The following is a 21,891-nucleotide window of genomic DNA, read 5'->3' as shown; positions in this document are numbered from 1 at the left end:
CTGGAATAGTCAGTTGACACTTCCAAGGGCCTGCTACAGCTTTACTAGGGGGCCTGAGCGGAGATGGAGGTCCTGATGGGGTTGGGTCTCCCTTGCACATGTGGAGATATCTGCTCTCCTGAATTTCTCAAGGGTCTTCGTGGTGCTAGTTGGTCACTATTCTTTGGTGTCTAGTAGGACTATGAACCTTGGTCTCACCATTCCTCACATACGTTAGGGCAGCAGCAACTGCATGATTTGAGCCCATGGTACGTAAATTGTCCTTTCTTTTCTTGTGAGACACTTCTCATAGTCCATCTTATGAAAACTGTTTCCTTCCCATCCCCTCAGCCTGTGAGAAAGTGTGGAAAATTCCCATGGTAGCATGTCAAGCTCTGGTGGCCACCATCACAGGAAGGGCAGGGGTGTGCCAGTGGACCTGCACGGACATGGGAGCACTAATTTGAGCACATCTAGTCCTTTCACCTGTGTTCTTAGCACCTTCTGGTTCTTTCACCTACCTTCTGTTACACTATTGTGTATCATTTTCTGGAGTCTTGTCATGAGGATTAAGGTAGGACTAGTTAGGGTCTGTGTTATCCAAGCTATGAAAGAAAAATAACTCACAGACTCATTTTTTCCAGGCCAATATAAGTGCACTTTGCTGCTAGGTCTGGCTTCTTCAAAGCTATGTAGACTGCTGAACTGTGTTTGGGCTTGTCTTGTAAACCAAACCCTTGGAATAAAATCTCAGAGTAAACCAGGAATGAATGACTCTCCAGTATTTGGGACTGTTCTGAGCACACTGCAAGTGTTCCAGGAAGGTGGTTAGCAACTGCTTGACTTGACTTGTCATGATAGAGCTCAGGCTCTTGGCCTGAAAGTGACTAAGTAGCTTCCTGAGGACAGGGACCAGACTGGAACTGCAAGGGTGAAATGACCTTGTTGTAGTTTTTATTGCTTTGGAATTCAGTAAGTACTAAAGGTAAAATAACATTTGGTGCATTTTCCAAATCTTCTAAGGTTTGACTTTTCCCTGAGACAAAATAGGGACTAGATATGTTTTTATTTGGCATGCCTGCTCACGAGCAGCTTTGCATAGCTGCTTCTCCCATGTCAAGTAATGACTAGTAAGAATACATTTCCCCATGTCTAGTAGAAGCTCATGCTCAGTTTGACTCTAGAGGTATGGTTCTCTACAAGAAGGAAGTAGGGCCTTCCTGGGGGCCAGATGATCACTGCCTTTTTGATTTTCCATACTTGGACAGAATCTGGGAGGACTTTGAGCTTTTAGGCAGTCACCACCTTCCCTGCCCTGCCCACACTTGACACTGTATGATTCTAGACCCTCATCCTGGTATCTGTGCAACCTTCTGTCTGTTAAAAACAGAACATCCTTAATTAAGAGACTCTGACAATAGCCCCTTGTCTCTACCAGTGACTGCTAATGTTCGGTTCATTGCCATGCATCTGATTTGTCACCAAAAGATTACTGTGTCACCCTTGCTAGGTCAGTACTAGGAGCTGAGAAAGTAGTGATGAACTCAGCAGTGGTTGACATGCTGCTCTTAGCCTAGAAACAAACCAGTCTACCAGAAAGATACCCTAGGATTACCTTCCAGCCTACTGGATTTTGAACTCTTAGTGGCACTTTTGTGATTCTGGTCCCTTCAGCTAGCCATCCAGTTTCATGGGCTCCTCATGTAGGCTTGTGCCCATACTGGGCCCTGTGGGGACTCCAAGAGCTAGTAGCCACAACCCTTACCCCAAGAGAGACTGAATGTCGAGTTGAACATGGGCATGTACTGTGAAGGAGGTTCAGCCAGAGAAGATGGTTGAAAAGTCTGACTCCATGAAGGTGCAGTACAAATGTCCTGAAGGGCTTCTGGAAGCAGAAGCATGATGAAGGAAGCAATGTCCATGTGTTGCAGCTGGCTGTTACACAACCTGGAGAAAAGGCCAGGGCATACTCCGGGTACAGGCTGCAAACCAAGTAAAGATTGTGGGATGGCAAGGTGGCTGGAGATGTAGCCCCTGTGACTCAAAGGTGTTACCATGAATAGCTCATAGCCTTTACAGACATGTGTTCCCTGAAGGTGCCAGGTTCTTGCCCAGTGTACCTCTGTGCAGATGTCCATGTCCAGGTGACCTGTGGACTCAGTACTGGCATACTTTTTAATAATGGTATACTTTGTGCCACTTTTAGACTTCGAGAAATTTAACATCACTCGGAGTTAAAGTATAAACAGTCGTTGAAACTGTTAGGTCATTCTACCTTTACTCTAGGGTAGCCTGTTCTCTTAGGAACAGTGATTAGAGATTATTTGAAGAAACAATATTTTTAAAAATTTTGAGTCTGTTTCTATTCTCCAATCAATAAAATAAAGGTAGATGTTGTATGTGTTTTTGTGTTTTTTTTTCCCCTTCATTTACAGGCAAGCCAATATTTTCAGTTGATATTCACCCTGACGGGACCAAGTTCGCAACTGGAGGACAAGGTATGTTCTTGGTGTAACAGGGAAAGCTCATGACCCTGCTACCTTGCTCTGCTTCTGTTGGTTGCCCATTGAGCTTAAAGAAAGAATATGTACTGTTTTTCAGTATGCATATGACTTGGTTTAAATATATGACTATCTTTTATTTGTACAGATTAAGTCAGAAGCCTTTTTTTTTTATTTTATTTTTATATTCCCCATACAATTACAACCCCCTTATTTTGACCCCAACCCCTCCTTTCCCCGCCCCCCACTCCCCATAGTGTGTCTCTGGTTCATAGTTTTTTGTTGATTTTGATATTTTCTTTCTTATAGTTATTCTTTTTCCTGGTCCCTTATTTAAGTTTTCTAGATTCCTGCTATGAGTGAGACCATCCGGTATTTTTCTTTTTCTTTCTGGCTTATTTCGCTGAGCATGATCCCTTCCAGCTCCATCCATGTTACTGCAAATTGCATGTGTTTATCTTTTTTGAATGCTGAGTAATATTCCATGGTGTATATGTACCACATCTTCTTGATCCAGTCATCTATTTTTGGGCATTTGGGTTGTTTCCAAAGCTTAGCTATTGTAAATAGTGCTGCTATAAACATAGGGGTGCAGGTGCTCTTTGGAATTGATGTTTCTGTGTCCTTTGGGTAAATACCTAGGAGTGGAATTGCTGGATCATATGGAAGCTCTATGTTTAGAAGGTCAAGAAATCTCCACACAGCTCTCCATAGTGGTTGGACCAGTTTGCACTCCCACCAACAGTGCAGGAGAATTCCTTTTTTCAGAAGCCTTTTTTTTAACGCTAGTATGCTCTATAAATGTTATTGTAGCAGGTTTTTCTTTCTCATTCCTATATATTGGACAAGTATTAAGTCCATTTGCAGCCCCAGGGCCAAGCTAATTAAGTATGGAGAATGCTGGTGGTTCCATGGACAAAACCCCATCCCTAGAGGTGAGGACTCTTTAGTCTTTGTCTTTACCCTGGCAACATTTTTTCATCTGAAAATGGAGACAGAGTGGTTAAACTGCAAAGTCAATTGTGTAGATATTAGATCCATCTTCTGGATTCAGAATAATTCAGCTGGATTCGAGAACAAGTAAACCACAGGCAAGTAAAACATTTCACACCATTTGAAAATCTGGTCCATGGAATTACCAGTGTACTTCATCTGCTGTGTTGCATTATTGCAATAACAGCTGTTTAGAAAGACATAGTTGTTTTTCAGTCCAGGATACAAAGAGGGTGACACAAAGCGGTATTCCCATTCTAGAACAGGGTCTTCTCTCTGACCAAAGCCTCTGTGGACAGCACCTGGAAATTGCCTCTGTGAGTTCTAGTCCTCAGGCCAGGTGCGTTGACTTCAGACTTCCTGCATACTGCACACTGCATTAGCCAGGGCCCATAGGCATTGCCTAAGAACTCTGGACTTAGCTGGAAAGATGGTTTTCTCCTCATTTATAAGAGGTAGCATATCTTCATGCCCCGCTCAGCATGTGAAAGCCTAGAAAATTGATTAGGAAATGTTTTTACATACTGACAGGAAGGTGGTTTCAGACATGCCTTATGGTAATTTTGAAAGGTCCATTTGAGGTTTGTTGTGCCATGTGGGTTGGCTCATTGGCCAGGGATCGAACTCATGCCGCAGTGGCTGCCAATAGCTTGGTTATGCTGACTTTAACCCCTGTGCCACCAGGGAAGCCCCTCTGTAATAGAAAGTTAATGAGGGGCTGGATTTTTGTTGCCCATAATGGAAAGCTTAGAAAGAGAATTCATTTCTAAAATGCATAGCTGTATTTTTAGAACAGTGTACTATACATCAGCTTATGACCATAGGGATCCTAAATTCCCTCTTTCCGGTGACTGCTAAGGGCAGATAAGAAGGTAATGGGCCCTTTTTCTTGTGTGCAGGGCATATTTCAGACTTGGGTCTCAAAGTGTCCAGTCAGCTCTGGGAACAGCCATCAATTCCAGGTAGCATCTGGATGATGCTGGCAGGAACTGTGCTATCTCCTTGGTTGCTAGGATGCCCATGCTCAAATCTGAAAGGGTCCCAGGACTTCTGCTTTTCTAGTCTCTCCATTTTACAGACAAAGAGTCTAGATCCTGGACAGGGATGAGGATCTTTCAGGGACCCCAGTGTGAATCAGTGTTAGAAGCTAGAACATAGCTCAGTCCCCTCTTGACTTTTAGTCTAGAGTTCTTATTCATAAAGTTAGGTTTCATAGTCATAAACTCAGCCTGCTACTAAAACCATACTCTTTTTGATCCCCATGATACTTGCCTTCTTCTTTTCTGTAAAATATGTCATTCAAATTCACTCTTTACCAATCTATGATTTATGCAGTCTAAGTGAGGATCTGTGTCACAGTTAATATTGTTCATAGTCAGATTTCTGCTTCTTACACATTGAGTTATTTCTGCTTCTTCATTCCAGGACAAGATTCTGGGAAGGTTGTGATCTGGAATATGTCTCCAGTCCTCCAGGAGGATGACGAGAAGGATGAAAATATTCCCAAGATGCTTTGCCAGATGGACAATCACTTAGGTATTACAGAGTGGCCCTTTGCAGGCTTTGCGTGTTGGCAGAGTGCCCAAGGTTAGCACATGTGTTTGTAATTAGAAAGATAAGGCCCCGTGCGGCGGTAACTCCCCTCGGCCTGCTGTCTGAAGGCACAGATGTTGGCTGCACACCTGGGTGAGTTATTCAGCAGAAGACTCGGCCCGCCCACAGAACCATCTTTGGACAGTCTGCAGGTACCTCTGGTGATTTCCTGCTCATGAGTCGTTACTGCCTGATTCCATGGGGCTTTGGGGCCAGCAACTGGAAAGCAGTAGGATTCTGGGGAAGGGTGCATAAAGGAAAGTGCACCAAAATGTCTCAGATTGCCATTGTCACCCTGAGGTCCTCTGCTAGGACCCTTTTGTCTGTAGAACTATGTGGTTTCCTTCCCTGTTTTAGCACCTTAGTTTTCTGCCCCTGAGTATCAGGGTGACTATATACCTGGCTCTAGTTTCCAACCTAGCTGCCTCCCCTGAGATGTTCCATTAACAGTTCATTCCCTTCCTTTCCTGTGTGTGTTTTTTGCTCTCAGACATCTCTCTCAGTGTCCTCTGACCTGGAGCACAAGTCACTCATAGGCCATGTGTGGACCACAACTTGAGTAGTGTCCCACAGGCTAAGTTGTGAGTGTTCCCAAAGCTCTGATCTATCAAAGGGATTCCTGCTGGTCTTAGTTTATAAGTACAGAATGAACCAACCTGCAGTGCTGACAAGTTTGGAAAATCCAATTGAAAGGCTGACAGGTGGAATGAAGTCAGAGTTTTAAACTGGTCCCCTGCAAGTGCTGGAAAAAGCATCTTGGCCTTTTTGGCACTTGCCCTCATTTCAAGAGTAATCCTTATTCAGAAATACGTGTCATCATTAGATAGTCCTTTCGAAGTAATAAGATTTTGTTATCATTGATCACTTTTCATGGAAATAAGTCTTCTGTTGACTGTATCTCAGTGCTAACATCTCTCAGATTATGTAGCTTTTCCCCCTCCAGACTCTGTTTTGATAACTTGTTATTATGGCACAAGTTGGATAGTGTTTGGATGGTATTGTTCTTCTGGGACTCTCGCACTATAGGTGCCCTGACTAGATCAGGTAGATTAGTTTTGATAAACCCTTTGCATCTTGCCAAATTCTGCATAAAGCAAGTGGGCATGACTATTGGATTTTCATCACCCTATTTTTTTTTTCTTCCTAGCATGTGTGAACTGTGTGCGGTGGTCAAACAGTGGGATGTATTTAGCTTCTGGGGGAGATGACAAACTGATTATGGTGTGGAAACGGGCTACGTAAGCATCATTTTTCCTTTCTAAACATTTTGTTTTTAGAAGCTTTCTTTGCTGGTCTTCATCATAGTCACTTTTCCCTGTCCTGGCACTGAAAAGTCCCCAGAGCTCCTTCATAAGTAGCAAGAAGCACATAGCTAGGAGCAACTGGATTGTGAATAGGGAGGGAGTCAAAAAGCCACCCACCTGTCTCTTCAGCTGCCCTCTTACCTTCAGTGTGGCTACAGGGTTTCCACCTGAATAAGAAAGTCTCATCTCTCCCAGTGCAGACATTAGTAGCTTCATTTGTTTTGTTCTTCCCATTATGTGAGATTTCCCAGCCTGTTCAATGATTAAAAGTCGTGGTGCTCTGATGGACTCTGTGGCATGGAATTCAGAGCCATTTACCTCATTCTGTGTCAGCCTCACCCTGGGGCTCTACAAAGCCTTCCTTAAAGCATTCTGTGTACCCACAATGAACTAACCATTGCCTGGAAAACTATTTTTCTTTAAACCTAGTCTTGGGACTCTATTCTAAGTAACCAGCTCCCCAACTGACTCTAGGTGACTGTCAGGCTGGAGGATCAGCTCCTATCCCATTGCTCAGCCAAAGTGGCCCTGTGACCATGTTTTCAAAAGAAAAGGCTCATTGTTGCCTTTGACTCACTCATTTGCCTCTGAGACCTCTTTCTATGGGTTTGTGAAGAGTGTGTAGGAGTGAAGGGTGTTAATTGGAGGCTCAGCACCACCTCCATGGGTACCATGTAACTGGCAGGAACCTAGTACCCATGGTTCTAGTACTTTCTTCACCTCAGGTATTAAGGCAGAGTTACTGAATTCATTGGCTTAAAAAACACAACTGATTTAGCTTCTGTAGGCAACATAATATAAATATATTTATATATATTTAGTATACAATTAGGAAAACTAAAAAATTATGGAAGAGAAAAATTGCAAATTTACCACCTAAAGAAAGTCACAATTGGGCCTCCCCGGCTGCTCCCCGGCCACCGGAGGAGGGTCCCACATGGCGCGCAGACCTCTCCTGCCGCCCGCTGCTCCCCTCAGCAGTGTACTTAGGTCCTTCTGCCTGCTCTGCTCCCCACTCTGGCTCTGGTGAATTCTCTCACCCTCCCGCGCTTCTGACTGTACCCAGTGCATGTATAAACAAACAAACAAACAAATAAATAAATAAAAACGTGCCTCTATAAAAATAAATAAATAAATAAAATTTAAAGATAAATAAAAAATTTAAAAAAAAAGAAAGTCACAATTAATATTTTAGTATTTTTTGCTGTTTTCCTTCTAATCCATTTTTCTGTCCATACATTATATCCATGTTACATGTATTTTTTTCTATACCTAGTTTTGTTGAATATAATATTCTGTGATCTGCTTTCACTTAATGATGCATTGTGAACATTTTCTTTTGCAATGGATATCTTTTCCTACAAGATTTTTGATGGCTCTGTAGTATTTCATCAAGGGTATGGATCATACTTTACCTAATCAGCTTCTGTTCAACAGTTCTATGCATTTTAGCCCTTGTCAGATTTTGCTTTGTTTTGTCTGCCATGATAAGTCGCACTGCAGGGAGCATCTCTGTGCAATGCCCAGGGTATTCCTGGGATACCTTTCTGACTCCTTTCTCTCACAGGTACATCGGCCCCAGCACCGTGTTTGGCTCCAGTGGTAAGCTTGCCAATGTGGAGCAGTGGCGATGTGTCTCCATCCTCCGAAGTCACTCAGGCGGTGAGTGGGGCTGCCCGTTGGGGAGGTCGGCCCAGCAGCTGTCTGAGATCAGCAGCCGCAACTCCATGGTCCCTGTGGACTGTTTTGGTCCTTAAAGCAGTCCAGTGTCTGGCTGTTCCTCCCCATCACCATCGGTCATACCCTGCCTGTCCCTCAACGTTATGCAGTCACTGTCCACTGCCTGTCTCCAGATGCATTCAGTACCCCCCACTCCTGCCCTCATGGGGTATATGTTTATATCTTTAATGTAGAACTTCCCACGTTCTGCTGTTTATCCTGGTGAACTGAATCACTACCTTCATCAGTGGATCACTGAGTCCGTAAGCGCACTTTATTTATTCAACAGAAACCAGCACACAGGGGCTCAATGAAAAGTTTTTTACTTGACCTTGAGTATATTTGTAAAATGTTTTAAATAGACTTGGTATGAAAGAAGCATATTTTAGAGTTTGGACTGAGAGGAGTAAGGTCAGTTCATAGCAGTCTCAAGCCATCTACTGTGCACTTGGTTAGGTGTTAAGGGTAGCAGATTGAATACAACTTAATCTTTTTTTTCCTTAAAGATTTATTTATTTATGCATACCAGAACTGGGGTACAGGCCAGAGGTATGCGGGTGAGAGGATTCACCAGAGACAGAGTGGGGAACGGAACAGGCAGATTGACTGAAGTACACTGCTGAGGGGAACAGTGGGCGAGTCGGGAGAGGTCTGCTGCACCATGTGGGTAGCTCCCTGGCTAGGGATCGAACTTGTGCTGCAGTGGCTGTGGATAGCTTCATAGGTTGTGTCTTAACCCCTTGCGCCACCAGGGAGGCCCAGAACACAACTTAATCTTAACTCAGAAAGCCTGTGGTCTAGCTCACAGGTTTTCCAAACAAGGCGGGAGCAGAATCAAGAAAGGCTTGCTGTGAATAGTGTATTCACAGAATTTCACCACTGCTAGATATTTATATACAAAGCAGAGAACCTCATGGAGCTGACTAAGTAGGCAGAGGCCAGGTCATGGAAAACTTGTACTCCCTGTTGTGGAGGGTATTCTTTATCATGGAAGAGACAGGGAGCATTAAACTCCAAAGCACAAGAGGGAGATCATTCTGCCAGCTGTGTGGAAGAGGAGATTCAGAGGAAAACTGCTGGGACCTGAACATGGGCGATAACTATTGGGATAGAGAGAAGGAGACTGCTTTGGGAAATAGTAGGACAGGGCAAGGGGAGGACTAAGGGAGATTATAGCTGAGTGCCAGTATAGCAGGTGGTATCCACTACTGAAATAAGGGCAACAGGCTCATGGGACAGTGACAGTTTGGTGTGGGATGTGCTGAGGGAAATGTGTGAGGGAGTTGTGAAAGAAATGTGAAAAGACCATTGGAATTGAATCTATGGCTCTGGGGAAAGACGGGGCAGGAATAGGAGATTTGGAAGGCATTGGCTGGCATCTATTGACAGTATGTGCTCAGCAAAATTCTTAGACGCTTGAAAGGTAAACAGACCCACCTCTTAGTGACTACCAATTCCACATTTGTGAAAGCTGACAGAGTAGCAGTGTATTATTTTCAATAACTAGAAATGTGTAACTTACTCTTCTTCACTGCTATACACAGTGGAGTCTAGTTGGGATTCTCTGGAACTTTGTGTACATACTGATAATGGTGTGCATAGCATGGGCTGGGACCTCAGTGAAGACTTACAGGGGTTTCAACCTGAGAGTCAGGCATGAGCTAACTTCTGGCCCACCACCCCATGGCTCTCCTTCACTGGCCACATAATGCTGCCCACCTTTAACAGAGTACCTGCCCCATTTTTTTCAGTGGTCCTGGTAGTAGGTATCAGTTGAACTATTAAGAAAAGTCAGTGAAAAAGCAGAAATAAATGAATAGAAGACATCAGATCTTTGGAATTAAAGTGTGAAAAACATATTTGACATATTTAATCAAGGGGTAGGAAGAAAAGTCTTATCAAAACTAGAAAAGGTCTAACCTAGAAGGGAAAAGTTATCAGTGTATCCTAAAAAGTAATGTTTATACTATTAAACTAAAAAAAGAACAAAATAGTGAAAGAAATAGTTTTCAGAAAATGTTTTCAAAATTGATAGATAAGGTTAAGAAAACCAGAATAAAATAGTACCAATGAAGAAATTGGAAGCTACCTTCAGAAGTGGTTCCTGATCCTAAATTATTTTTTGATTCTTTGTTTTAAGCTTTTAAGAAAAATTATTCCAAACAGAAATATTTATTCTTTTTTAAAAAGATTTATTTTATTTATACAAGAGTCAGGGTACAGGCCAGAAGTGTGGGATGGTGAGAGGATTTACCACAGACAGAGTGGGAGCATAACAGGCAGACGGACCGAAATGACTGCTGAGGGGAGCAGCGGGTGAGACAGGAGAGGTCTGCCGCGCCATGTAGGAATCTCCCTGGCTGGCCAGGAATCGAATCCCTGCTACAGAGGTTGTGGACAGCTTCTCAGCACCGCACTCAACCCGCTGCGCCATCAGGGAGGCCCTATTCTTTTTTTTTTTTTTTTTTAAGATTTATTTATTTACTTATTTACATATAGAATAACTGGGGTGTAGTCCCTAATTGCGAGAAAGGTGAGCGGACTCACCAGAAACAGAGTGGGGAGCAGAACAGGCAGAGCTACTGAAATATACTGCTGAGGGGAGCAGCGGGGGAGACAGGAGAGGTCGGCTGTGCCATGTGGGTTAGCTCCCTGGCTGGGGATCGAACTCAGGCCATCATGGTGATAGCGCTGAGCCTTAACCCCGGACCACCAGGGAGCCCCAGAAATATTTATTCTTTTTTTTTTTTAAGATGTTTTACTTAATTTATTCAAGTGCTGGGGTGCAGGCTAGAGGCGTGAGAGGGTGAGATGATTCACCATAGACAGAGCTGGGATCAGAACAGGCAGACGGACCGAGAGCACTGCTAAGGAGAGCAACAGGCAAGACAGGAGAGGTCTGCCTCGCCATGTGGGTATCTCCCTGGCCAGCTAGGAATCGAACCTGCACTGCAGAGGCTGCAGGCAGCCTCATAGTGCTATGCTCAACCTGCTGCGCCACGGGGGAGGCCCAGAAATATTTATTCTTAAAAGGAAACTATAACCCTGGATTTCTAAAACCTAATAAAAATAACAGAAAACAAAACAATAGATGAATATGAATAAATTCAGGAAAATCATAAAGAGAATTTACATTTGAAAACAGTAATTCTTTTTGACTGAATATTTATAATAAAAGAATTTCATGTAAAGGGAATCTAAGTTTATATGCTAACAAATAAGGAAAACTCAAATGATCTTACTGAATGTTCTAAAATTGGATAATACAGCATCATTTTCTAATAAAAATGCTTTCTTAAAAAATGGCCATGGACTCCCCGGTGGCGCAGCGGTTGAGCGCTGGGTTGCAAAGCTGCCCGCGGCCTCTGCGGCGCCGGTTCAATCCCTGGCTGCTCCCCAGCCACCAGAGGAGGGTCCCACATGATGCGCAGACCTCTCCTGCTGCCTGCTGCTCTCCTCAGCAGTGTGCTTTGGTCCTTCTGCCTGCTCTGCTCCCCGCTCTGGCTCTGGTGAATTCTCTCACCCTCCTGCGCTTCTGACTGTACCCAGTGCATGTATAAACAAAACAAACAAACAAACAAACAAATAAGTAAATAAAACATGCCTCTATTAAAAAAAAAATGGCCATGGAAAGCTATTTCCTTGACATATTACAGTATGTCTTTTTCAAACCAATGGCAAGGCAGGGAGGCCTTGTTCCCATTTATATCAAAAAAAGACAAGGAGGGGTGCTATGAATATATCACTTGGGAACTTCTGCAATGTTATCATACAGAAATCAGTAGATGGTGTATATATAATAATAAATAAAACAAAAATACAGAGAAATAATACAGAGATAGCATTACTGCATATCAAAAAAGCCAAAAGTAATAACCCTCTGAGAACTTATAAAATCATTGAAATGCACTTAGGGCTAATAAAAATTAGTCATTAAATTAGTGTTATGTAAGAAAGTTTTTATCATTCAATAGCAATAAATAAGTAGGCTCTAATGATAGAAAGAAAACTCTTATACAGTAAGATAAAAAATTATAGGGCCTCCCTGGTGGCGCAAGAGGTTAAGCATGCTCTATGAACCTGTGAAGTCTCTGCAGCATGAGTTTGATCCCCAGCCAAACTACCCACATCATGCAGCAGACCTCTCCTGTCTTGCCTGCTGCTCCCTTCAGCAGTGTATTTCAGTCATTCTGCCTGTTCTGTTACCCACTCTGTCTCTGGTGAATCCTCTCATCACCCGCGCCTCTGGTCTGTACCCCACTTCTTGTATGCATAAACAAATCTTTAAAAAAAAGATCAAAAATTATAAATCTATCCAGGAATAATATTATGGAGATGTATGAGATTTTTAAGAGTTCAACCACAAGGGGCATCCCCTGCTGGCGCAGCAGTTGAGCGCTGGGCTGCAAAGCTGCCTGCAACCTCTGCAGCGCCAATTCGATCTCCGGCCACCAGCAAGGGTCCCACATGGCGTGCAGACCACTTCTGCCATGCCCGCTGCTCCCCTCAGCAGTGTATTTCGTCGGTCTGCCTGTTCTGTTCCCCGCTCTGGTGCTGGTGAATTCTCTCACCCTTCTGCACTTCTGACTGTACCCAGTGCTTATATATATGAATAAATAAAATCTGTAAAAAAAAAAAAAAAGAGTTCAACCACAAACCATTTTGAAGAGATAGAAAAAACACTTCATAAATGGAAAGACTAAACACAGACTTTTGTCGCAAATTAATACTTATTCTTATTTAGCAGATATTTATTGTGTGCCTGGTATGTTCCAGCTGCCAACCTACCCTCAAGGAGTTGGCATTCTTTTTTTTTTTTTTTTGGCATTTTTTTTTTTTTATTTGTTTGTTTGTTTGTTTGTTTATACATGCACTGGGTACAGTCAGAAGCACGGGAGGGTGAGAGAATTCACCAGAGCCAGAGCGGGGAGCAGAGCAGGCAGAAGGACCGAAGTACACTGCTGAGGGGAGCAGCGGGCGGCAGGAGAGGTCTGCGCGCCATGTGGGACCCTCCTCCGGTGGCCGGGGAGCAGCCGGGGATTGAACCGGCGCTGCAGAGGCCGCGGGCAGCTTCGCAACCCAGCGCTCAACCACTGCGCCACCGGGGAGGCCCAAGGAGTTGGCATTCTTATAAAGGAGACAGATAATAAACCAGACCTATAAGAAACCAGAGAATAAGTGCTAGGGAACAAAATGAAATAGGGTGCTTTTTTACCCTGGATTCTCAAGGCGGGGGGTGCTTCCTGAGAAAGTAACATCCAAGGGGTGATCAGATGGAGGTGAGGCAACCGTCAAAGAGCTCTCCAGGTAGAAGTAACAGCCAGGGCAGAGACCCCAGATCAATGACCCTGGAACCTGGATGTATGATTGGTGTGCTCAGGAAATTGCCAGGGGCTGTGGCAGAGGGACTCAGGAGGGAAGAGGAGCATGGATGGGTCTTGAAGGACTCTTCTCTAAGTGAACTGGGGAGGCCCAGTAGAGTTCTGAGCAAGGAGTGACGAGATCAGTGGTGGCTGTATGGAGTACATATGTGAGGCCAAAGGCAGCAGTTGGGAGACTTGAGGCTGCTAATGTAATCAAGGTGAGAGACAGTGGCAGATAAGACCTGGGTCATAACACTGGAAGACAGGAGAAGTGGTCAGATACAGATTTCTTAGTGGATGGGATAGGGAGTGTGAGGTAAGTAGAGGAATCAGGACAGCTTCCAATCTGCAGTGTAAATAATGGAAAGGATGTAGTTGCCATTACCTGAGATAGGTGAGGTTTATGAGTGGGACAGAAGTGTTTTCTGGGGGGTTTGTTTAGAAATTCAGTTTTGGATGTATTAAGCTTGCATTGCCTACCAGTTGTGTAAGTGCAGCAGCTGGTATTTGCATATGAGTCTTGCCTATAAGAGAGAGGTATGGATGTGAACAGTGAGCAAAGATGGAGCTTGCAGTCTGAGGAGATGAGGAACTAGCAAAACAGACTGAGACAAACAGGCTAGTTTAGGTAGTAGAGAGCAAGTTTGAAGGAAAAGAAAGCAAACACTTCAAGGTCAAGTGGGAACTGAGGATTGAACATTGGACTTGATAGGTGGAGGCTGAGGTGACTTTGGCAAGTCTAATTCATGTTGTAGTTGTTGAAAACCTAAATGCTCAAGAAGACCGAGGCGAAGCTCAAGATGGATTGAACCTGGCTGGGTTTTGTCAGATGCATTGAAAGCACATGATAAGAGCAAAGGCGGGGTGCTTTGGAACTGAGGGTGGTGGGCTCTAAGATGGCTAAGGAGATAGACAGTAGAAAGCCTGTAGGATCAGTGCATTGTTCTCACCTGGCAGATGAATGAACCATTGGAGTTCAGAGTGAGCTGGAAGCACTGAGTTAGTGGTAGGAGTGTGGGAGGGTTAGACCAGAAGTATGAGACCAGGGAGAAATTGCAGTGATTTCTCAGGGAAGTTCTCTTGGTCAAAAGAGTAGAAGCCAAGAGTAATTGGAATGTAGAGGAACCAAGAGCCTTGGGTTTGAAAAATTATCCTTTTGGAATCACAAAAAATAAGGACAGAGTGTTGGTGGGGACAACAGTGACCAGAAACTTAAATCTTTAGGGGAGGGGCAGAGGTTGGATTGGCTTGGGTGTGTAGCTCTGCACTAAGGTTGTAGAGTCTGAAGAAAGAAGCTTCATAACTGGGATTTAGGGAAACAAGATGTGACATAGATTTACTGCAGAACTCCGTAGTGACTCCAAGGGGCATTTATTTTTTTTTTTTTTTTTTAATTTATTTATTTATTTATTTATTTATTTATTTTATTTTTTTAATAAATTTTATTGTTATATTCCCCATACAATTGCAGCCCCCCCATTCTGACCCCAATCCCTCCCCTCCCACCCCCGCCCCCCTAAAAGTGTCTCTGGTTCATAGTTTTGTGTTGATTTTGATTTTCACTATCTTATAGTTATTCATTTTCCTGGTCCCTTATTTAAGTTTTCTAGATTCCTGCTATGAGTGAGACCATCCGGTATTTTTCTTTTTCTTTTTGGCTTATTTCGCTGAGCATGATCCCTTCCAGCGCCATCCATGTTGCTGCAAATTGCATGTGTTTATCTTTTTTGAATGCTGAGTAATATTCCATGGTATATATGTACCACATCTTCTTGATCCAGTCATCTATTTTTGGGCATTTGGGTTGTTTCCAAAGCTTAGCTATTGTAAACAGTGCTGCTATAAACATAGGGGTGCAGGTGTTCTTTGGAATTGATGTTTCTGTGTCCTTTGGGTAAATACCTAGGAGTGGAATTGCTGGATCATATGGAAGCTCTATGTTTAGTAGGTCCAGAAATCTCCATACAGCTTTCCACAGTGGTTGGACCAGTTTGCACTCCCACCAACAGTGCAGAAGAGTTCCTTTTTCTCCACACCCTCGCCAACATTTGTTGTTGCTAGTTTTTTTAATATGTGCCATTCTCACTGGTGTAAGATGGTATCTCATGGTAGTTTTGATTTGCATTTCCCTGATGACAAGTGATGTTGAACATTTTTTCATATGCCTGTTGGCCATTTGCATTTCCTCTTCAGAGAAGTTTCTTTTAAGCTCTTCTGCCCATTTTTTGACTGGATTATTTTCTTTGTTGTTGTTGAGTCTCATCAGCTCTTTGCAGATTTTTGTGATCAGTCCTTTATCATTAGTGTTGGGTGCAAAAATGTTCTCCCAGTTGGTGGGGTTTCTCTTTGTTTTTGTTATTGTCTCTTTTGCTGTGCAAAAGCTCTTTAATTTGATGTAGTCCCAGCTGTTTATCTTTGCCTTCACTATCACTGCTTTGGGTGATGTGTCTGTAAAGATGTCTTTGATGTGCAAATCACGTAGTGTTTCGCCTATATTTCCTTCTATATATTTTATGGTTTCAGGTCTTATGTCTAGTTCTTTAATCCATTTTGAGTTGATTTTTGTGTATGGTGTGAGGTGGTGGTCAAGCTTCATTCTAAGGGGCATTTAGAAGGGTAAGTAAGGTTGCAGGTGAAGTCAGTCAAAGCTGTGGTGATTGAATTACTCCGCCATCAAAAAGGATAAACTCATGCAATTTACAGCAGCATGGATGGACCTGGAAGGGATCATGCTCAGTGAAATAAGCCAGAAAGAAAAATACCGGATGTTCTCACTCATAGCAGGAATTTAGAAAACCTAAATAAGGGATCAGAAAAAGACTAATTATAATAAAGTAAAAATTACAATCAACAAGCAACTATAAACCAGCACACTACGGTGGGGGAGAAGAGAGTAGTATAAAAACAAGGGTGGTGGGAATTGTACGGGGACTATAACAAAGATGAAAATGCATACATTGTACAAAAATTGAAAATGATGTAAAAAATATATAAAATAAAAATATATTTTATTTTTAAAATTAAAAAAATATTACAGAATAAACCATAGTTAAAAAAAAAAGCTGTGGTGATTGAAGCTCATGGTTTTGGGGATAAAAAGAATGTGGTATATTATGAAGAAAGCATGCTTATCAATAATGGAAAGTGAATTATTCCCCACATATGATAGAGGAATCATTAAGCAGTTTGGGGAAAAGGGAAGGTAATTTAGATCTTCACTAAATACAGCATGCACCAAAATAAATTTCAGATATTAGAAACATCCTAAATAAAGCAGAAGAAAACAACAGAACATTTATCAAATCTCTAGCAGAGGGAATGTTTTTTAAGATTAGCACATAATAAAAGACTTCATAAAGGAGAATAGCAAGAGTTTACCACAAAAAACTCCTGCACATATAGGAGAGTAAACTGGTAAAATTTGCAGCTGAAGTTCATAATAATTGCTAAGAAAATTGCACCTCCTTTCTAGGTCCTTCTCTATTTTTAGATTTAGTTACCCCAGTGAAATTCCCATTTGTCATGTTTACTCCTTCCAGACTCGTAAGTGCCCAGATGCCAGTTTTCTTCTTTTTCTTAGAAAACTGTTAAAGACAAAGAGACCTCCCAATAGTCAGATGATGGGTGCAAAGTAGTCCAAGAAAACAACTGTAGACCATAGACAAAGCAGACATGAAAAATCTTCACTAACTGCTAATCAAAGTAAAATTTAAATTATAAAAATGTACTTAATAAGTTAATCAGAAGGAGGGAAAATCATAATTCTCAAGCCAAGGAAGTTTTGAAGAGGTCTTTGAAAAGCAATCTGCAGTGTTACAAAAATCCACATTTATGAAAATGTTCAAGAATTCTGCCCAAACTCCCACTTTGAAGTATCAGTCTCAAAGACACAGCATCCACAAGAGTGTGGACAGTGCCGTGTGCTCATTGAGCATGAAAAATAAACCTAGTTATGCTTATGTTAATTAGGTAGATCTGCTTACAGGGAATGCACTCAACAGAGTGCAGAGCAAAACAAAAGCAGCCCTGCTTTTATACTAAATGGAAAGAGGCCATTTCTATACTAAATGCAGCATAGAGTATATATTCTACATGAAATAAAAAAAGTGGGAAAATTTTATCAAGCTGTCACTGAAGATTAAAAAAGTACAAAGAAGTACAATAATTTTGCTTACACTTCTTTTTTTTTTAAATTCTTTGAGGAAAGGACTACTGATACTTGCTGCTGTGTTTGTTTCTTCTCCTCACTGGAATTCTTACCTGGCACTGCAACAAGCACTGAGGTTAGAAAAGTCAGTAAGATCACATCATCGACCCAGATAGGAAGATGGGCTTGGTCACATTACCACGGCCGACCTTGATCAATTCATTGGTGTGTCCCTGACGCCATGCAATAGCAGTTTTCCACAGTTACTCCTCACAGTAACTGATGATAGGTAGTTTTTAATCTGTACTTTACAGATGTAAAAGCTAGGTCACAAAGAAATGAGCATAATCAGTTCCACTTGGGGACTCCTTAAGGAAATGGGTACTCCTATCAGGGTCTTGGAGGAGAATTCCAGTTAATGAGGAAAAGGGCCAGAAGATGACTCTCCAGAGTCAGCACCTAATGTGTGCCGACTATGTGCATTCTGCTAGGGCTGTACTGACATTGCCCAAAGGGCTCCCTAAGGAAGGCTAAGTTATGATTGTAGAAGCATGTGTAGCAGGGCTGTGGCCTCAGGCCCAGTGCGTGGCAGAACTGAGGTTCTAATACATGGGTGGATGTCACAAGGAACCATGCTCTCAGTCGCTTTGTCTGAAAAGGGAACAGGGCAGAGTTGGTCAGGTACTTCAAGCTTTATGACCAATTGAATTTTTCAGATTCGTTTAAAAAAAAAAGTATGGTTGTGATGGTCCCAGGTCAAGACTTCTCAAGTATGAGAATACCAGGGACTGCTGGCCAACTGGCAGAAAGGGGTGGTGCTGCATGCCCACTCACTGAGCTGTACTCCTGAAAAAAACTCACCGCCAGCTCTCCGTCTTCTTCCAGATGTGATGGACGTAGCATGGTCTCCCCATGACGCTTGGCTGGCCTCATGCAGCGTGGATAACACTGTCGTCATCTGGAACGCTGTCAAGTTCCCAGGTCTGGGCCTCTGACTAGGTGGCAGCAGAAATGGGTCATTCGTCAGCAGTATGGCCTGTCTGGTCTAGAGCGGGGTGGGCTCTCTGTCTCCTATGGCTGGTAGCAGCAAATATCTCATAGTGGACTCAGATTCCTGTGTCTTGTCACTAACTCATTCTTGTCAGTTCTTTATTCTTTATCAATTACATTTGTTTAAAGTTTAACAAGAGTTTTACATTAAAGAAAAATAGTAACAGTGCTAAAATGGATGTGCCACAGATTTTGAGAGTGGTACATTGGTTGAGGACTTCTGCTCAGCTTTTGCTCAGCTTGCCTTAGTGCCCTATCTGCTCTGCCTTCACATGCCCCCAGGAGGCAGCATTCCCTACATGTGTATCCCTAAGAGCATGCCTCCCCATTGCTGAACTCATGCCTCAGCTTGATGACTGTCTCCTCTGTGAAGTCCTTGAGCAGATGCAGGCTAATAAATCCAGTTTTGCGAAAGGTTAGTTTTTCTTCTTAATGTGTTTAGTCACAGCATATGGTATAATCTGGCATAGCACAGCAGTTTATAACTAGGAAGCTGCTGCTCATATTCCTGCTTGGAATCTGGGGCATGTTTTCGTCCAATGTACCATTAATGGATGTGAGTCCAAGTCATTTTGTTTTTATTGGCCACCAGTTTTTATGGGGACACTCGGCCTGGCCATGAAGAAGCAGGTTTAGAGGCTGGGGTAGCATTTGGATTACAAGAGATGTTGTCTTGCACATCTTTATCCTCAGTGGTGATTTACATAAAACTCACTCAGTGCATTGCCTCGTCCCCCAAACCATCAATTTTGCTTCTTAGTGGAGAGCTGCCAGGGAGGTTCATAGCAGAAGTGCTCATGTCAAAGCCCAGGTAGACATAGGCTTCTGTCGAGAAAGAGAAACAATGGCAGGGCTACCAGCTATAGATAAACAAGAGGGTGGAATTCGGGTCTGTTCAAGCCTAAGCCTTGGTTTGCCTGTACCTTTCAGGGCCAAGTGCATCCTCAACTTACAAGTGTTAACCTTAGCTGTAGGGAAGTCAAGGTGCCTGCTTTCTAGCTTCAGTTTTTCTTCAGGTTGCTTTTCCCTTTTTGGAGCACTAACTAAGGGACTTTTCTGCTTTTGCCTAGGGCTGGGGCTGGTCAAAGAGGATTGCTGAGGTCCCTTCCTTTGGCTTAAATCATTCCATGACCCATAGGGATTGCAGCTCAAGCTTCTATATGGAGTCATCACTTTCCCATAGGTAAAACTTTTCCGATCTCTTATTTTTCACAGAAATTCTAGCTACTCTGAGAGGTCATTCTGGCTTGGTGAAAGGGTTAACGTGGGACCCTGTTGGTAAATATATTGCCTCTCAAGCTGATGACCGCAGCCTGAAGGTGTGGAGGACGCTGGACTGGCAGTTGGAGACCAGTATCACTAAACCTTTTGATGAGGTAAGAAGACAGCCTAAAGAACTCAAGCTGGCAGCCGTTAGCCTCTGTGTAGAGGAAGAGCTGGCTGGGGTACATACATAGTGGGTGAATGCAGAGTCCCAGGACCTCAGAAGGCTAGTCAAGGTTTTCTAGGGCCCAAAGAGTCAGATGGTAATAATCTTTCATTTATCAAACACTATTAAATGTGCAACTTTGAAGTGAAAAAGATTTATAGATTTTAAAAAGGAAGAGAACCTTAGAGTCCCCCCAACCATTGTATCACACTGCTGATGGCCACAGGTGTGGCCATCACCTTCTGACCTTATGGAATTTATACTTTGCCACTCTGTGGGGTGAAAGGGGATGTGGAGATGGAGGAAGTTCTCTTGTGGTTTTGCTGATGCTGCTGTGGCTTTGCTAACTGATTTCTACTCTGACCAACTGACTTTTCTTGACTAGAGTTAGCAATATGGTTTTCCAGATGTCTGAAGTTTGAACTACAGTGGCTTGTGTAATATTTTACTGTCCCTTTATTTGAATTCTCCTATCAGATGGGATTAGAGGTCAGGGTTCACTAGACATTTCTTAAGTACGGGGTGTGGGAAATAAGAGTGGATTAGATGGAGTCTCACTTGAAACTTAGAGACCAAGTAAAAGACAGTCACATCAGTTGTAAGTGTGATGGAACTTTCCAGCATGTACAAAAATGTACACAAGGGTGATCATGGCAGGGAAGACTTCTCAGAGGAAGGACATGAGTAAAATTTGCAGGAAAAATAGATATTTTGCCCACTAATCAGGGCTAGCTGTGGGAAGAAAGTGGAAATCATGTATTTGGTTTTCCCCAAACCAACAGCAGTTTCTGAACTGGGCACATCAAAATCAGTATTCACCTAACTTGTAGCCTCGTACAAATTTATAGGCTCTCATTATTCTAACTGTCAGGCAGTGGGACTCCTGGGAGCTACTATAGGAACTGACGGTACTCTGCATCCTCTGGAGTGGACTTGTCCTGCCTGGGTTTGGATCCCAGTTAGAAGTTGAGGCACTTGTGTCCTGGACTTACCTTGAACTTCAGGGGACTAGGTTTTGCCCCATATCATCTCACTTTACAGGAAGAACAATGTGAAGGGATTCCCTGTCTCAGTCCTCACTCCAGGTGAGGGGAATAGTGCCTTTATGTTGTGCATTTTATAGCTAATACAGACTTTACAAACCTCTTCCCCGTTGTTGGTAATGTCACCAGACTTCAGGTAGAGAAGACACTCAAGAGAACAGATGGACAGTGTGAGTGGAGACTCCAACCAGGCTTCTAAAGGTCAACAGAATTCTTTCTTCCCTACTGCAGCAAATGAGGTCTGCAGAGCATTAGGCAGAAGAAAGTGGTCAGTGGCCAGATAGATTTGGCCCACTCACAGTTGACAGTTAACAGAGCTGACCATCCTGCAGATCCCCTGAAGGCCTATACTACTTTGCTGTGTTCAGCCCCTGAAAGGAACAAAGGGGAAGAGCTTCAGATGCTACAGTTCCCAGTCTTATCTGACATTCATTTTTGTTGGATCATCTGGAGAGATGAATTATAGCAATCAGTGTAGCCTGAAACTTGGGTACATACTCCACTGTCACATTTGTAAATCAAAGATTGACTTTATTGTTGAGTTTTGGTCATGAAGTTAGCCTTGAGCACCTTTCAAGCGCAGCTGTCTCTTTCAGTGTGGAGGGACAACCCACGTGTTGCGACTCAGCTGGTCGCCTGATGGACACTACCTGGTGTCTGCTCATGCCATGAATAACTCTGGTCCCACTGCCCAGATAATTGAACGGGAGGGCTGGAAAACCAACATGGACTTCGTTGGGCACCGGAAAGCTGTGACCGTCGTGGTGAGT

At 43.0% G+C, this 21,891-nt stretch overlaps 1 protein-coding gene across 5 annotated transcripts in view; it reads left to right on the top strand.

Annotated features, from left to right (window-relative positions):
• Positions 1 to 21,891, top strand: part of LOC119234325 (protein HIRA) — a 97,684-nt gene that overhangs the window by 21,758 nt on the left and 54,035 nt on the right. For 3 of the 5 annotated variants that reach the window (XM_037497186.1, XM_054690571.1, XM_037497185.2), the window contains exons 2-8: positions 2,415 to 2,477; positions 4,899 to 5,009; positions 6,214 to 6,304; positions 7,938 to 8,032; positions 18,485 to 18,580; positions 19,865 to 20,025; positions 21,718 to 21,885. In XM_037497186.1, coding sequence (XP_037353083.1) covers positions 2,415 to 2,477; positions 4,899 to 5,009; positions 6,214 to 6,304; positions 7,938 to 8,032; positions 18,485 to 18,580; positions 19,865 to 20,025; positions 21,718 to 21,885 — 785 coding nt within the window. Of the gene's footprint in view, positions 1 to 2,414; positions 2,478 to 4,898; positions 5,010 to 5,084; positions 5,219 to 6,213; positions 6,305 to 7,937; positions 8,033 to 8,313; positions 8,353 to 18,484; positions 18,581 to 19,864; positions 20,026 to 21,717; positions 21,886 to 21,891 lie in introns of those variants that run through there. The other 2 variants (XM_037497187.2, XM_037497188.2) reach the window with 2 other exon arrangements.

The sequence above is a fragment of the Talpa occidentalis genome, unplaced genomic scaffold (assembly GCF_014898055.3).
Source record: "Talpa occidentalis isolate TD23 unplaced genomic scaffold, MPIMG_talOcc4v2.1 talOcc4.8, whole genome shotgun sequence".
Taxonomy (NCBI): Eukaryota; Metazoa; Chordata; class Mammalia; order Eulipotyphla; family Talpidae; genus Talpa; species Talpa occidentalis.
This window is presented reverse-complemented; position numbering and strand designations above follow the sequence as displayed.